The sequence below is a fragment of the Tursiops truncatus genome, chromosome 21, assembly GCF_011762595.2.
Source record: "Tursiops truncatus isolate mTurTru1 chromosome 21, mTurTru1.mat.Y, whole genome shotgun sequence".
NCBI lineage: Eukaryota > Metazoa > Chordata > Mammalia > Artiodactyla > Delphinidae > Tursiops > Tursiops truncatus.
The window spans coordinates 34,479,706-34,497,280 of record NC_047054.1 but is presented as its reverse complement, the minus strand read 5'-3'; the positions used below and the strand labels follow the sequence as shown (position 1 = coordinate 34,497,280).

Below are 17,575 nucleotides of genomic sequence, written 5' to 3'. Positions count from 1 at the left end.
TATAGAAACAACCTAAGTGTCCATCAGTGGATGAATGGATAAAGAAGATATGGTAGACACATACAATGGAATACTACTCAGCCATAGAAAAGAATGAAATCCAGCTATTTGCGACAACATGGATGGACCTTAAGCTATTATGCTAAGTGAAATATGTCAGATGGAGAAACACAAATACCATATGATTCCACTCAGATGTGGAATCTAAAAAAACAAAACAAATGAATAAACAAAATAAAACAAAAACAAACTCAGAGATACAAAGAACACATTAGCAGAAGGGGAGGGGGTTGGACGGTGAACAAAATGGGTGAAGGGGGTCAACTGTATGGTGATGGACGGTAATCACAGGTTGAATTATGATGCTGTACAACCCAAACTTATATATATATATGAAAAAATATATAGATATATATATGAAGGAAAGAAGGGAGGGAGGGGAGAAAGAGAGAAAGAGAAAACTGAGAAATGGAGGTAGTAACTTGGTATATCCTGCTGTGGACAGGCAGCTGCTTCTTTCCTGCACTGAACTGCAGTGTTACAGAACACCATCTCCTCTTAAATCTCCTCTCTTCATGTATAGGAAACAGTGGTATTACTCATGCATGACTTTTGCCAGAAAGTGGTTGGCAGGTGAGTTATATACCAAAGTGGCAATGTGATGGCACTATCCCGAGTCCCAAGAAACTAGTCCAGTTGAGCCTGGACAAAAATGTCACTGGATAAGAGGAGGTTTATCGCTTTCACAGAAGGTGGACAAACGCATCCTGCTTACAGTGGTATCTACCCATTTCCTAGTTTGTCATCATTCCTCTCTATTCTCCTTAATAGAAACAAAAAAAGGCAGTATCTTTCTTCCAGCTATAGATGTTAATCCTCAACTAAGTCTTAGTACATTCCATCTCAGGGGTATCCACTAAAAATTTAGCAGGAAAGCTTTGAAGCCTGCAAATCATTTAGGACCAAACTGAGAAATCCAAGTCCAATTATGGGAAAATGAGAAAAAGGTAAGGGAGCAGAAAAGCCCCTCAAATAAGACCACACAGGGGGCCAAGACCGATCACCGCAGATGAAAGAAAGTGGGAAGTAATGCTTCCTTTGCTGCCTTTTAAATACAGACCTCTAGCTAAGCCAGCACTTACTTACATCCTACAGGCATTAAAGTCTGCAGTACGGAAGGCACTGAGCTAAATAACTGCTACCGTGGGCCTAGGTAATTCTTCATATTGACAAACATCGATCCCCACATAAAAGGCAAAGGTAGAAAGATCACTAAACTTGGAAGCAGAAGGAAGAGACCTGAATCCTGGCTTTAACTCTGCATAACCCCTGGTAAATTAATCTTTCAAGGCCCAAGTTTATTCATCTATAAAAAAATATGGATTAAAAATACCTTCAATCATGAGTTACAGACTATGTGGGTTCAAAGAAATAAGTAGTTTATACGTATGAAAAACAGTACCCAATAAATATAAACTGTATATGATTCTCATCTTTTACAGATTAAAGCTCCCAAATAATTAAGATTCCCAATTTTTTTTTTTTTTTTTTTTTTTTTACATCATGAAAAAGGCACAAAATTTGTAGTCAGCAGATAAAGTTACTGGGTCAGATTTTGCTCACTGACTGGACAGTCCTGGTTCAGCCTTTTCTCTCCCCACGTCCTAGGTTCTTCAGTGCTTGGAACCTGAATGTGTACCAGCTGCGGATACAGCAGCCACCAAGGTAAAGCAAGTCCCTGCCCTCATGGAGCTTTCCCTGTCCCGGGAAGACGTAAAAGAAACAAATGCACAGTAACTGGGCAGTGTCATCTATAAAAGGAGGTGACTGGGTTAGGTATCTTCAAGCCTCCCCCTTCTGATTTAAGTGTATGAATCTATGACTGTAACAATGAAAGTCAACAAAAGGAAAGGAAGATAATAATTTCTCATTCTGAAGTTTTGTTAGGTGTTAAATCATTCTTCCTAAAACTAAAAACAGGGCTTCCCTGGTGGCGCAGTGGTTGAGGGTCTGCCTGCCGATGCAGGGGACACAGGTTCGTGCCCCAGTCCGGGAAGATCCCACATGCCGCGGAAAGGGTGGGCCCCTGAGCCATGACCGCTAAGCCTGCGCGTCCGGAGCCTGTGCTCCGCAACGGGAGAGGCCAAAACAGTGAGAGGCCCACGTACCACAAAAAAAAAACCCAAAACACACACACACACACACACAAAAACTAAAAATCAAAGGCTTCTAAAGAAAAGCGGTGTCATTATGAAGTCCTTCTGTACTACAAAAGCAACACTCCTCATTTGAGACGAAAACTTAAAATTCTGCTGTTAAAGGGAAGCCTTTGCTGTTAAAGGGAAAATCTGATCTTCACATCAAAGACTATGCTTTTCTTTATACCCCTAAAGCCAGTAATCTAGAGAGTAATACTGACCACCAAGCCTTAGCATACACAATCACAACCGATGGCTGAGCTGCTCACAACACTAGTTCAAGAAAAAACTAAGCTGAGCTGGCGAATGGACCGCAGATGAGCCCGGGCAAATATACTGCTCTCCAGGCTAAGATTCACAGAGGACAGAAATGCTTCATTTGCAGCCTGTATACTTTATATTCTGTTATAGTCATACAAACATATCTGAAGCTAAAAGCAATCAGATGGACAGTAGGGTTTACAAGGTCAATTTTTCTCTGAAATTGTTTCTATGCCCCTGCAGCACGGTTTTTACTGGCAAGCTCCCTTGTATAAGCCTTACACAGAAAGACTGACCTTTCAGAATGAATCAGACAAGGACTAAAAAATAATATTCATAAAGAGAATCAGTACAGATTTTTCAGGCTGATGAAACTGTGAGAACACAAAGGATTATTGGATATCAACAAGGGTTCTTCAAATGATTTTTCAGTGTAGTCAGAAACTTTCTGTTTGAGTCAATTTAAGGAACACCCATCTGAATAATAAAATTATGTTTCAGGAAATTTATTTGGCAAATTAAACAAAGATTGTCTAGCAGAATTCATTAAAAATCTACTTTGAAGAATAAATAAACAAAATTAGCATATAAATTGTTTTTATGGAAAGCAGCTTCTGAAATACTCCAGGTTTCTTAAAACGGCATGTAACTATAACAAACTTGAGCACATCTCCTATAATCTAGTTTACCTATTTAAGTATAAGCAGAAACCTTATCCCTCCACATAACTTCTTCAACCCCGGACTTCCACCCATATGAAGCAAGGGTAATTGACTTTATGAGTCACAAGGCTTAAACTCTAGAGTTCTAGAATTCTGTGAAATACATCAATGTTCAAACCAGACTCCCTCAGACTCTGAGGTGACAGATGAATGAATAAAACCTAAATTACTTTATTTTATGTACATATGCATGTACCGCTATAAAATAAAAAGGCTATTTTCTTGTGAAAATTCAATAGTATTTGTGATTTAGAATAAAATAAATGAGAAATCCCCTGGCTTTCTTATTACTTTAGAAATAGGTCTAAGGGGCTGAAGACTGTTTTATTTGGATATATTACATTAAAGTGATTGGTATAAATATACTCTTATTAGAATATTTACATAGAATGGAAAGAACTTGGCGGTGGCAAGGTACTTAGAAGTTAACATTCTTTTTTTTTTTAACATCTTTATTGGAGTATAATTGCTTTACAATGGTGTGTTAGTTTCTGCTTTATAACAAAGTGAATCAGTTATACGTATACATATGTTCCCATATCTCTTTCCTCTTGAGTCTCCCTCCCTCCCACCCTTCCTATCCCACCCCTCTAGGTGGTCACAAAGCACCGAGCTGATCGCCCTGTGCTATGCGGCTGCTTCCCCCTAGCTATCGATTTTACGTTTCGTAGTGTATATACGTCCATGCCACTCTCTCACTTTGTCACAGCTTACCCTTCCCCCTCTCCATATCCTCAAGTCCATTCTCTAGTAGGTCCGTGTCTTTATTCCTGTCTTACCCCTAGGTTCTTCATGACCTTTTTTTTTTCTTAGATTCCATATATATGTGTTAGCATACGGTATTTGTTTTTCTCTTTCTGACTTACAGACTCTAGGTCCATCCAACTCACTACAAATAACTCAATTTCGTTTTTTTTTATGGCTGAGTAATATTCCATTGTATATATGTGCCACATCTTCTTTATCCATTCATCTGATGATGGACACTTAGGTTGCTTCCATCTCCTGGCTATTGTAAATAGAGCTGCAATGAATATTTTGCTACATGACTCTTTTTGAATTATGGTTTTCTCAGGGTATATGCCCAGTAGTGGAATTGCTGGGTCGTATGGTAGTTCTATGTTTAGTTTTTTAAGGAACCTCCATACTGTTCTCCATAGTGGCTGTATCAATTTACATTCCCACCAGTAGTGCCAGAGTGTTCCCTTTTCTCCACACCCTCTCCAGCATTTATTGTTTGCAGATTTTTTGAAGATGGCCATTCTGACCAGTGTGAGATGATATCTCATTGTAGTTTTGATTTGCATTTCTCTAATGATTAATGATGTTGAGCATTCTTTCATGTATTTGTTGGCAATCCGTATATCTTCTTTGGAGGAATGTCTATTTAGGTCTTCTGCCCATTTTTGGATTGGGTTGTTTGTTTTTTTGGTATTGAGCTGCATGTAAATTTTGGAGATTAATCCTTTGTCGGTTGTTTCACTTGCAAATATTTTCTCCGATTCTGAGGGTTGTTTTTTCATCTTGTTCATGGTTTCCTTTGCTGTGCAAAAGCTTTGAAATTTCATTAGGTCCCATTTGTTTATTTTTGTTTTTATTTCCATTTCTCTAGGAGGTGGGTCAAAAAGGATCTTGCTGTGATTTATGTCATAGAGTGTTATGCCTATGTTTTCCTCTATGAGTTTGATAGTTTCTGTCCTTACATTTAGATCTTTAATCCATTTTGAGCTTATTTTTGCATATGGTGTTAGGGAGTGCTCTAATCTCATACTTTTACTTGTACCTGTCCAGTTTTCCCAGCACCACTTATTGAAGAGGCTGTCTTTTCTCCACTGTATATTCTTGCCTCCTTTATCAAAGATAAGGTGACCATATGTGCATGGGTTTATCTCTGGGCTTGCTATCCTGTTCCATTGATGCCAGTACCATACTGTCTTGATTACTGTAGCTTTGTAGTATAGTCCGAAGTCAGGGAGCCTGATTCCTCCAGCTCTGTTTTTCATTCTCAAGATTGCTTTGGCTATTCGGGGTCTCTTGTGTTTCCATACAAATTGTGAGATTTGTTTTTCTAGCTCTGTGAAAAATGCCAGTGGTAGTTTGATAGGGATTGCATTGAATCTGTAGATTGCTTGGGGTAGTATCTATAGATCAGTGAGTATCGGTAAATAATTAGCTATTTATCCAAACTAGGGACTCAGTAAGAGCCTAACAGGAGGACAATCACCAAAGCCCTCTAGGCTTCTTACTCTGATCATCAAGGGACTGTGTTCACTTCTGGGGAACACACTTCACAGAGATGATGGCAACCCAGTTTATCCCTAGAGCAGGATAAGCAGGATGCTGGGATATAGAAATAATGTCACATGAACAGAGATGAAAAATTGGGGGTATTTTGCCCTAAGAGACAACTTGGCTGAATCATAAGAGTAATCTTCATATATCAGAAAGGTCATCAGATATATTAGGAATTAGATTTATTATCTGTTTCCCCAAGGAAAATTTGCCTGTTTATCCGGAAAAACTTTTAAAGAATAATAAGATTCTGATGATAATGAGTATTCTTTCAACATGAATGTTGACACAAAAACTAGAGACTGCTTTTCAAATACCCAGGGATGGTTATGCTGAGTGAGCTGTTGGACTAAATGACATTAAAACTTCTCAAAATTGCAGAATATGAGAACTTTAAAGGGACTTCAAAGTTATCTGGCCTAGTGGCTCAGTCCATTAGAATCACCCAGGGAGCTTTAAAAACAATACCAGTCCCAACCCAGATCAATTAGAATCAGAGCTTTCTGGGGGTGGGGGCTTGTACTACCTCCTTAGTTTGCCTTGTGTTGCCTTTATATTGTTGCCCCAGACAATCCTAACATGCATAGAGTTGAGAAACACTGTATTAGTTCACAAATGAGAAAATTAGGGCTCACTGTTAGAAAATGATGGAACTCTTGTTTGAACTCAGGTATTTTCAATGCATTACTCAAAAAGTGTACGGCTTTATGAGGTGTGTAAGACTATAAATCAGTCTTGCAGATATCGGTTTGAGAGGGATAAAAAGTATGTATTGATATTTAAAATTTTTTTCCCAGGGTACAGGTCTATTTTGCCTTTTCTAATTTTATAGCTATGATATCACTGAACTTTAGTTAAAAAAAGACACACAAAACTAATCTCATACCATGGGGTTAACTTTTAACTTTGATTTTGATCTGCTTGAATCCGATTTCTTATTGTTCGATGTGTGTGGCCCCCTGCACAGAGCCTTATCACATGTTACTAGTACTGCTCCTTCTACTCAAACTGGTGACCAAGAGAAACTGCTTGTAATATTTTTCTACCTACAGGTGAAAAATATTAAAAGCTATCTTTGCTTGATTTTAAAAGTCTTAAATCAATGTGATATTGGGAGGAGGGCAACGGAATGGGAATCGGGAAATATGAATCCCTGACTTCGGGTCACTGGCAAAGCCCAGTAAACCAGGACCTGAGTGTTCATTCCCTGTCTCAGCATGTGCATCACAGACAATGATCCTGACTTTCTAGTAACCGATTTTGCATGATACGTCTAATTGGAGGTATCCTGGCGTGTGCGAAAACCATGGCAGTGGGAAGGAAAATTACCTTTACTCGTCTCAATTCTGGCTTCACATGTCCACACTAACCAGAGTCTTGAACAGGTCACTATTGCTCTCGGAAACCTGTTTTCTCATTTGTCAAATGAAGGGGTTCACCAGGAGCATCTCAAGGCTGACGTCTAACTCTAATGGTCTATGATTAGATAACATGCACATTATCAAGATCAACAGGGCTGGTCTACCATGTTTAACTGGACATAGCTGCTTTTTCTGGGGATACAATCCAGCAGACGATACATTTGAATCCACACAGAAACCCGTATTATAAAGGGTGCCTACCAAACACACTGCACATTAAACTTGGAAAACTCTAATCACTATTGGAAATGTAAATTTCATCACAGATTAAACAACAGCATGAATAGGTTTGAATGCCAAAAGGGCACCTTTCTCTCAGCTCCAAAATGAAAACTCACACTAGACACTAGAAGGATGACCCCATGAGAGACATATGAACATCACATGGGTTAAAGGGCTGATTAGCCTTTAATGAACTGATCATTTTCCAGAAATGGTTTTCTTGGATTGCTAAGAAGCAGACAAGATTAAGCTCTACTCAAAAATAGGAATTCTCTAACCAACCCCCCAAAAGGGTTCTATAAGAAATGTTAGTCATTTTTTTTCTAAAATTGTGTCTTTTAATATATTTGTAAGATAAAAACTACCCTAAGGATGGTTTTTTTCCTTTTAAGAAGATCCTTAGGCACCTAGGTATCACAGATTATTCAGAACAGCTCAAACTAAATGCTGATTTTACCTGGTGATTTAATTAATAAATAAGTTCAATGTTCAAAAATCATTTTGGAAGGCACATAAGGAAAACTAGGAAAACTTCAAATGGATGAAAATTTAGTGATAAATATCTTTAAGAAAGAAAATATTAAACAACTGAAAAACTCAAGTTAGATTGAAAACTATGCTCAGTTATAAACAGTAACAAGAAGGCACATGACTCTCCAGCAGAAATAAAGGCTTTAGGCAATAAACAAATCTTTGTGGAAGAAAGAAGACTAGGATATATAAGGGGAAAAAATGGGTGTTCCTTTGCTTAATTATTAGTTATAGGCTCACTGTTGAAATACCATGAGTATTTAAAGAAACAGAGGGCTGGGCAAACCTGGAAAACATCAAACGTAAATACAGTGCATTTGTTTGAACTCTGTGGTGAACCATAAAATGTCCTAAAACACCTGTGTTTTATTACAGGGTTGGATATGAAGAAGAGGATGATATACTTTGAGATTTATTTTTTAAACTTCCATTTTTCATGTGTCTAATAGTCTACAGATAAGGGGTCCACTTTATAAATACCGTATCTTGCACCATTAATAAACATAGTCATAGAACTCTAAGTTATTCCATTTTTTAGTAGCAAAAGTATAAGCCAAATATTTTTAAAGAATATAAGACATCAGACGGAGTTAACACTATCAGCTAATTTTAGAACACAGGTTCTTTCCAAAAGAAATTTTAAGACACCGCTCATAATGTAACATCAAATCTGGGATAACAGAGTGCTTGGTAACATTCTTCTTCATGAAAAAGCTCAGAGGAACAAAAGTGCAAGGTGTGAGCTATCAGCCAAATGTGCAAGAGCAGTGGAGGCCGGCCAGCCCTCAGGAGGCGTCCGACCTCAGGTCACTCCACAGCTGCTGTCCAGGCGGTGTCTCTGGGCCGACTCCTCATCCACGCAGTGTGCCTCTGCTTACTGTCTTCTGTTCCCGACTCTGATCTCTGACTGGCCCTAAGCTGATGGCTCCTGCTGTGTTCACTCAGTCTGGATCCCCACACTGCTTCTACCAGCACCAGGTTTTGGCAACCCAGTCACTCTCTCCTAAGAATTCTGACCTCAGCTGTACCCTTTTTCCACTTCACTATTCCCCCTCAATTCTGACAGCTTGCAGTGACCTTCTCTTGCTACAGAGACAGAAATGCCGTGCTGTTTCATGTGTAAAATTCTCAAGTAGAACGCAGCATACCTTGAGTCCTATTTTTTAGGGCCTCTTTCAGCAATCAAATCACTGCACTCCTATTAAAGCAGGGAGAGTTGAACTGAGCGACCCTGAACAAGCCTCAGCTCTTCTTTGAGCCAACCCTTACAAGTTCCTCGGTTTTCTCACCTAAAAATTCAGGGATATCAGACTAGACCACCTTTAACATTACCTCCAGCTCTAATAAAAGTGCTCCTGCATTCCTAATTTCAGAGAAACAGCACCATCAGACACTAAATCCCAGGAGTCACCTGGAAATCCTCTCTCTCATGCATCCACAGAGCCAGTGAGCACATTACTCCCTCCATCCCTTCTACTCTGTCTCCGATTCCTCCTGATTTTGCTTAGACATCACTTCCACCTCCCCTGTGAAGCTGGCCATAATGCACCCACACCTTGTAGCCCCCGTGGGGTCCAGCTCTCTCTGCTTTGGGCCTCCCCCAGTGTCTCCTAAGTGTGAACCAGCTTGAGTGCCTCCTTAGGGCAGAGGGCTGATCTCATTCTCCAGAAAGATGTTCTGCACAGTGAACAATGAATAAAGCAATGAAAGGAAGAGTGAAAACTCATAAAAATGTTCAGACCCAAATACATTAAAGAATGTTTTCTGTTGTCTGTGTGTTAAATCTTAGAAAACGCTGAGCAAAAAGTAGACTAGAACAAGTCAGGTTGGGGGAAAGGCTTGTAGATACTAGTTAGAAGCCAGAGGATGTGCTAAACATTTTGACATATGCAACCTAATTTAATCCTTATAACAACTGTTCAAAGGAAGTAACGTTATCTCCATTTTGCACTTGGAGAAAGGAGCCTCAGAAAGCTTCATTAATTGGCCCAATGTCACAAGCCAGTAAATAGCAGGGTCAGAACTTCACCCAAGATGGTGTGACTCCAAGAGTCCACTGCTCTTTCCCTGAAGCTTGTTACTGTCATGATCCACCTTCAGAGCAGTGTCCACTGCAGCGCGTCAATTTTATCTGATATTAAAATCCTAGAATTTAAGAAACCAAAGTATTTGGGAAAACATGGAAAACTCCACAAACGCTGGAACTGTGCTACTCAATGTATAGTCTCTACACTTACAAGTAGGCACTTGCTGTATATAGCAGTACCTTTAAAATGGAATATTCTAAAACCCAATTTTGTGCTAAAATTATCTACCGGTATTCGTGGCACAATAAATTTTGGGTTCCCCTCTCTCATCTACTTTAAGCTCTCCAGAGATTACAGTATAACGATATGGGCTTCAATGCACTGCATCTAACTTAATCATAAAAGGAAAATGCTCTGACATCCAGTTACCATAGATGAATCAGTGAAGACTGCAAACAGAAGGAAAAAGCAGGTGCCGTCCCAAAGGAAAATGTGGAATGTAAATGAAATCTAAATGATTTTAAAATAGCAGGTCAACCAGTATTGTATATTTAAACAAAAGTATTAAAGGAAAAAAGGATAAAAGATGTGTTAAAACATTACCAAGAGTCAAATGAGGAAAATATGCTTTCAACATTATCACTTTTTTCCTTGGAAAGCTTTGGTGATTCAACTTTGAGAGGCCTATTCATAGGGAAGATATGAAAGAGAATTACAAATGCAAGAGAACAGCAGATCACTTTACCTCTTATTCTCATTTCTTGGAATGGTCTTCCTACATTCCTAGCATACACTTACACTTGACACTTCATCCTAGTTCCACTCATGGTCCTTTCAGAAACCCTGTGCAGTTCAAAATCACAAAGACAGATGGGTCTTCAGTCTGCTGCAGAGACCTCTACACACTTAAATCAGAATGGCCAGGCTTAGAGCTCCAGCACTACAAAGAACCACCAGCATTGAAGCAAGCATCGGGAAAAAAAACCAAAAACAAAAACCTTTATAATCACAAAAAAACTGATGTCATAGCCAAATTATGAACATAGGCATATCTCTAAAAATATGTAGTTACTTACATGTCCATTTCTATATATTCTGTCTATGCTATACATAAATATAGAAGGCTTCTGTTAAGATAGTAGTGAATTCTGGCCCCCACCATAACTCGGGAGGGCTTTTTGACGCAGGGGTCAAAAAGCAATTGAAATCTATCCTATTTATAACTATAAGCCTGGAGAGTACATCATTTTGGTGCTCTATTCCAGGGTTTAAATCATTCTAATGAAAATTATCAGAATTACTTATTTCTGGCTCAACTCCACAATTTAGGCCTTTTGGTTCATTTCCCACAAAGACAAAGAGCTTGTTACACCCATTCTCACAATAACCTTTCACAGCCTAGAATTATAGGCTGGAGTCATTAAGTTCTTCACTTTCCAAATTAAGAATCATGTTCCAGGCAATTATAGATACTGGCCAAGAGCAGAGTCAGGCCCTTGTACTTTCCACTATGAAGATGCCAAGTCATATGATTTTGGACCCCCATCTAGAATGACTACCCAATTCTGTTAGCCTGAGAGATACCATTTTCGTTTCTTAATAATTTCTATTTAATAGCAGGCTTCTATTAAAAAGCTGCCATGTATACTTCTCTAACTGTGTACTTTATGGAAAACTTTAAATATTTAACTCAGAAAGTGGAATTTCCCTGATTTACTGCCCACCTCCAACACTACCACCATTAAACACATTAGTATCTAATCTCCAAGATTCATACACACAAGATTTTTATTAACAGAAATGGCATTGTTTGATACTTAATGTTATATTGGGGGTTTTCCCCATTTACTCCTAGAAAATAATAAAGTATTAATATTTTATCAATACTATATGTTAAGTATTATCCTGAGTGCTTTATAGGGGTTTTCACATTTAATCTTTGCAGCCAGTCCATAACTTGATACTATTATTATTCCCAATTTACAGATGAGGAAACTGATGAACAGCGAAAAGAGGAATAATTTTCCCAAGGGTCACAGAATTCACGCTAAGTGTTGGAGATGGGATGAGAGTCCAGGCAGACAAAGTGGGGCGGGGTCATGCTGACACGCCCTGCACCCCTCTCCTCACTGTGACATCCATATCAGGTACACACCGTGCTACGTGGTTCTTTCTAATAACTCTTAACTACATGAATATAACATAATTTACCTAATCCCTGAGTATGGACATCTGTGTTATTTTTAATTTCTTGCTATAGTCAACAATAATTAATGTCCTTGAACACACACCTTTGTACATTTAAGTATCCAGCATCCTTCTTATTTTGAAATAATTTTAGACTTACAAAAAAGTTGTACAAATGGTACAGAGTTCCTGTATACCCTTCATCCAGCCTTCCCTTGATGTTAACATCTTATATAACTGTACTATAATTATCTAAACCAGGAAATTAACATTGGTACTGTATTATTAACTAAACTACCAATCTTATTTGAATTTCACCAGGTTTTCCATTAATGTCCTTTTCTATTCCAGGACCCTATCCAGGATCCTATGCTCTATTTAGTAGTTGTGTTTTCTTGGTTCTCCCAATCTGTGACAGTTGCTCGGTCTTTCATGGTCGTGACACTCCGAGGAGGGCTGATCGGTTATAGTGTGGCATAGTCCTCAGTTAGAGTGTGCTTGGTGTTTTCTCATGTTCACAGTGAGGTTAGGCATTTGAGGCAGGACAGCACAGAAGTGATGCTGTGTCCTTCTCAGCGTGTCATATCACAGGCTTTGTGACATCTACGTCTTACCACTGGCAGGGTAACCCTGATCACTTGGTTAAGGTGGTATGTGCTGGTGTCTACACTGTAAAATTCCTATTTTTCCCTTTGTAGTTAATATCTGGAAGAGACAATTTGAGACTATGCAAATATCCTGTTTCTCCTCAAACTTTCACCACAAATTTGAGCACCCATCACTGGACCTTGTGTTCAAGAATTACTGTGGTATTTGCCTAATGGTGATATTCTATTTCCCTCTTTGCTTTTATAGGTATTAACTGAAATTCTTCTGTAAGAAAAAGCTGTCCCTTCTTGCTCCATAGGGCATAATCCAAGACTATCACTCTCTGCTCTAACTGCCCAGGCTTGGCCATTCGCAGCCCCTCCAGATGGCCAGAGTGCCCTTTCGGCAGGTCTCCCCTTTCCTGAGCACTTACGTAGGTTTCTGGCACCACAGATGTTCTGTGCCTCTTGTATTTTCCCTGCCCCAGACCTAGAGCCAAACACTTCTCCAAGGAGCCCTGGTCCTTTTATTGGCGAATGGTATTTAGAAACCCAGGTCTGGACGCTAGACTGGTCATGGCTACTGGGTGTCATTGTTTCTAGAAACTCTCAGCAGGCAGAGCTAGGAAACCTCTGTCTGTACACTGACTCACACCTATCACTCAGTACACCTCTGTATCCGTCTACACATTAGAAACTATGAATACACACTTATAACTCCAATTCCAATCTAACACCACAGGTTCATTTTAACCTTCCTTCTTTTCCTGATTTGTAATTTCTTTCTCCTATAGAGAGAAACCTGGCTCTCATCATGTATACTTTATTTGCTTATTTGTTAATCCTAGTATATGCATAAAGTTATACAGTCTCAGAATTGCCAGCTCATAGCCTCCTTTGCTCACAGGAAATAAAGTGAAGTTTAGAAATCTACTGACTTTTTAAGGTTGAAAAGTTCTCCTCAGATGCAAATATCGCCAAATAATTCTCTACTTTTTAATAATAACATAAAAACAACATAAATCTGAATTTGACCTTTTCATGAAAATATATGTGGGTACCTATAAGAGTACTGACACTGGGCTTCCCTGGTGGTGCAGTGGTTGGGAGTCCGCCTGCCGATGCGGGGGGCGCAGGTTCATGTCCCGGTCCAGGAGGGTCCCACGTGCCGCGGAGCGGCTGGGCCTGTGAGCCGTGGCCGCTGGGCCTGCACGTTGTCCGGAGTCTGTGCTCCACAACAGGAGGGGCCGCAGCGGTGAGAGGCCCGCGTACGGCAAAAAAAACCCAGAGTACTTATACCACTTAATGGAAGTTAACAGCACTGGAAGGATCTTTACAGTAAGCTTTTAATTCAGTGTTACAAACAAGGAAAATATAAGAACCTAAGAACCTGAAGAAACTGCCTGAGTTTCTAAAGGTTTGTTTTCACATGTTTTTAATTCAATTTTTCCTAAAGAAAAACATGAAACTGATACAGTAGAGAGGCAAAATATATATATATATATATCCTGAAAGTCAACAGCATTGTGGAAATATGAAGAGGAAAAAATAAGTGAAACAACAGCAATCTCTTAGAGCTATCAGAAAATATATTTTAGCATATTAAGGTGGGAAAATGAATGGAAAAAGATGAAATCAGAAACAGTTCCCCGTATCTTTGAATATGAAAGTACAAAGCTTTAACCAGAACACCAGGCAGCAGGGATCATGGCAGGATGGCAGCATGGTGAAGAAAGCAGGGCTTCCTGTGCAGGTGCAGACAGCTCAGTCAACTGCTGTCGAGTTGCCTATTCACTACTTACTCAGAACGCACAAAGCAACTCCAAGAAAGGATGGGCTTCCTTTAGCAGGCCTCTGATCATCATGACCAACTCTTCAGGGGTGGGTGCAAGGTGGGAAGAGAAGGAAAGAAAACAAACCCTGGCAAGGGATAGGAAGACAGGTTTGGAAAGACTTTCACAGGTTTGGAATGCTTAGTTGCTCCAGAAGTTTAAAGAGCAAACTGCAAGTCATCAAAGAAGAGCGTAATTTGTTGATCCTCATTAAAAGACGCCTCAGCTTTTTGCCACCAAGCCTTCCCTTTTGAACTCTATTTCTCATATCCAGCTTTAGCAAAAAATAAAAATAAAATAAAATAACTAGCTTGCTGATTTCAGTATTTTAGCCCTTATGTACACATCCTTTAGAAGGGTGAATAAAAATGACCACAGGCAGTTAAAACCTTTGTATTTTTAAAAGGTTGGCAGGAAGTATTGTTAAGACTTTTTGTAGAGATGCATGCCTGCCTTTCAAAATAAAAATGTATACACAATCCTTTCTAACAGCTTATAAATAAAGTAAAAAAGAAGGTAAGTGGTATAGAGTAGTTAATGCTTAATGCTTACAAAAAGCATTTTTCCTTTATGTGGATTATTATAAAAATCAGTTGATAAGGCTGCAGTTTTTAGATAGATGCCACTAGGCCACAGCATCTCTCCACAGAAGCTGCAATGGTACTGATGTCATCATCCAACCAAGCTTTGTACTTTAGGGTACAAAGTCCACTAAAAATGGTCAGAGAGGTACATACTGTGGGGGCATATAAAGGAAGGCCACATTCTCTGGTTTTCATCAGTAGATATGGAGTTTTAAAGTGCTTGGAAATACTTAAATAACTTTTTGGACTTTCACATGTAATTCTACTGGGTTCTAACAGCCAGACAGAAGGTGAAAGATAAATCACATTATGAAATTCCCCCAGTCCTTTTAAAAATATTTCTATCCATTAAGTGGGTAACTTTTTGACATTCCTCCTATTTTTCTACTTTGATCTAAAAATATCTGATGTTAATCTGACAGTGGCCTGAATGACTCAGTGTAAATAATAACTAACACACACGGAGTGCGTTTATGGAATAAAGGCTGCTCTGAGGGGATCACACTTTGTCGCGCTTCCTTTCTCCACGCTGGCACTCAAACTATTAGCCCACCTCCAGTTCTTTCTCCTATTCTGGCTCTGCAGCATCCATTAGAACTGCCTTGAGTGACTAAACGCCACCTCCTCGAAAGAGGCTCCCTGGAGGCTCTCCTGTTGAAAGTCTTTTCTCTTTATTCTGAAACCCCAGCATTTTCAATGTAACTCTCTACTGTAGGCAGAATGCTAAAGACGCCATCCTGCCAGCATTCTCGTTCCCTGGTTATTTAGCTAAACGTCCATCTAGGTGCTGCTGCGATAGAACTCTGCAGGTAGATTAAGGTTACTAATCAGCTGACCTTAACATAGGATGAGTATTCTGGATTACCCGGGTGGGCTCACGTAATTAAACAAGCTCTTCAAAGCAAAGAAGAAGGCAGAACGGTCACTCAGGAGATGTGCCAAAAGAAGAGAACAGAGGAACAATGAGGTGAAAGCTGTGGTGACAGAGATACAAAGAGTGACTTGACCCATCATTGCTGGGTCTGAAGATGGAGGAAAGAGTCCAGAAGCCAAGGAATGTGGGTGGCCTCTAGAAACTGAGAATGACCCCCAGCCAACATGGAAACAGTGACCTCAGTCCTACGACCACATGGAACTGGTTTCTGCCAACAACCTGAATGAACTTGTAAGTAGATTCACCCTCAGAGTTCCCAGAAAGAAACACAGGCCTACCTGCACTTTGATTTTGTTCTTGTGAAACCCAGAACAGGAGAATCCAGGCCAACCCAAACCTCTGACCTACAAAATAGTAAGATAATCAATCTGTGTTGTTTAAATTTGTGGTAATTTGTTAACAACAGCTTTCTTTTGTACTTTATCCTATTTAACAGTTCAAATCTCAGTGGACATCAGAATCATCGGAGGAGCTTTTAAAATGCATATGGACCCCATTCCCAGTTAAAATTTCTGAGGGAGAAGAGGGGAGAGCAGGAAGAAAACATCAAATTTTTATTTATAGCTCTGCAAGTGACACTTTTCCCAACATTTTTTAATATTAGCATCACCTCAGAAAGTTCCCGCAAGCTCATTTCCAGGTAATTCCCATCCTCACATCCCCAGGGTAAACCATGGTTCTGATTTTTATTTTCCACCGTACGTTAGTTTTGCCTATACTAGGATTCCATATAACAAAATCATGCATTGCATACACTGGTTTACGGTTTCTTTCTCCATGATGTTGTGTATATTGGTACTCCACTCCTTTCTACTGAGTATCACACTGTAAGGCTATACCATAGTTTACCCATTCCCAGCTGATGGATGTCTGGGTTGTGTACAGTTTGGGGCTATTATGAATAAAGCTGCTATGAATACTCTTGTGACGTGCTTTCATTCCTCTTGAACTGCTGGATCATAGGGTAAATGTATGTTTAGTTAAACACCTTTCTCCAAAGTGTCCATACCATTTTAAGAGTTCCTACCTGAGTGAGAATATGTCAGTTGCCTACTTTTTCTCCCCTCGTCTCAAATGATCTTAATGTGTAGCCAGAGTTGAGAACCACTAGACTAGATTAAGAATTTCTCCAAGGCTGGTTGCACATCTTAGTCATCCTTGCTTCCCCCAATATATTTAGCACAGTCTTTAGCAAAGTAGGAACTCATGAATCCTATCAGATTTCACCTTTTTTTGTGTGTTTAAACATTTATTTATCTATGGTATACCATATACCTCTTTCTGTAAGTTGCTTTTTTCTCAATATTATGTTAATGAACTCTAAATCAATATTACTAATAGTTTTAGTTCATTAATTTCCATCTTTTAGCATTCTGTGTATGGCAATTTGTCCAATAATGTAACTTGTTCATCCAGTCTCCTGTAAGTGGACATTTAAACTGTTTCACTAATATAAGCAATGCTGCTATGAACATTCTCGTGCGGGCTCACGATAGCTACATATGTATATATTCCATAACATGCAGTTTACCAGGAAAGATAATACGTGTGCATGATCTATACAACGAAGGCAGCGATTAGTTTTTATGAAAGGTACAAAAGGTCACGGGTTGTTCTGAGCAATACGAGGCTACTTTCGCTAGAAAATATTTGGGGATGGCTCCAACGGCCAAGCGACATTCACTGCTAATTAACAGTATGAGACCACACCTTTTAACCTTTAATTACTCTTTAACTGATACCCAACAGTTCACGTGTGTCCATTCAGTTCCGCAAC

General features: G+C 39.3%; 1 protein-coding gene across 9 annotated transcripts in view; it reads right to left on the bottom strand.

Moving 5' to 3' along the window:
- PSD3 (pleckstrin and Sec7 domain containing 3) overlaps positions 1-17,575 on the bottom strand; it is a 571,362-nt gene that overhangs the window by 239,619 nt on the left and 314,168 nt on the right. For 7 of the 9 annotated variants that reach the window (XM_073798607.1, XM_073798608.1, XM_073798604.1 and 4 more), the window contains one exon: positions 16,077-16,142. The exons of the other annotated variants lie outside the window; for them this stretch is intronic. In XM_073798607.1, coding sequence (XP_073654708.1) covers positions 16,077-16,142 — 66 coding nt within the window. The remainder of the gene's footprint in view (positions 1-16,076; positions 16,143-17,575) is intronic. 9 annotated transcript variants of the gene reach the window in all.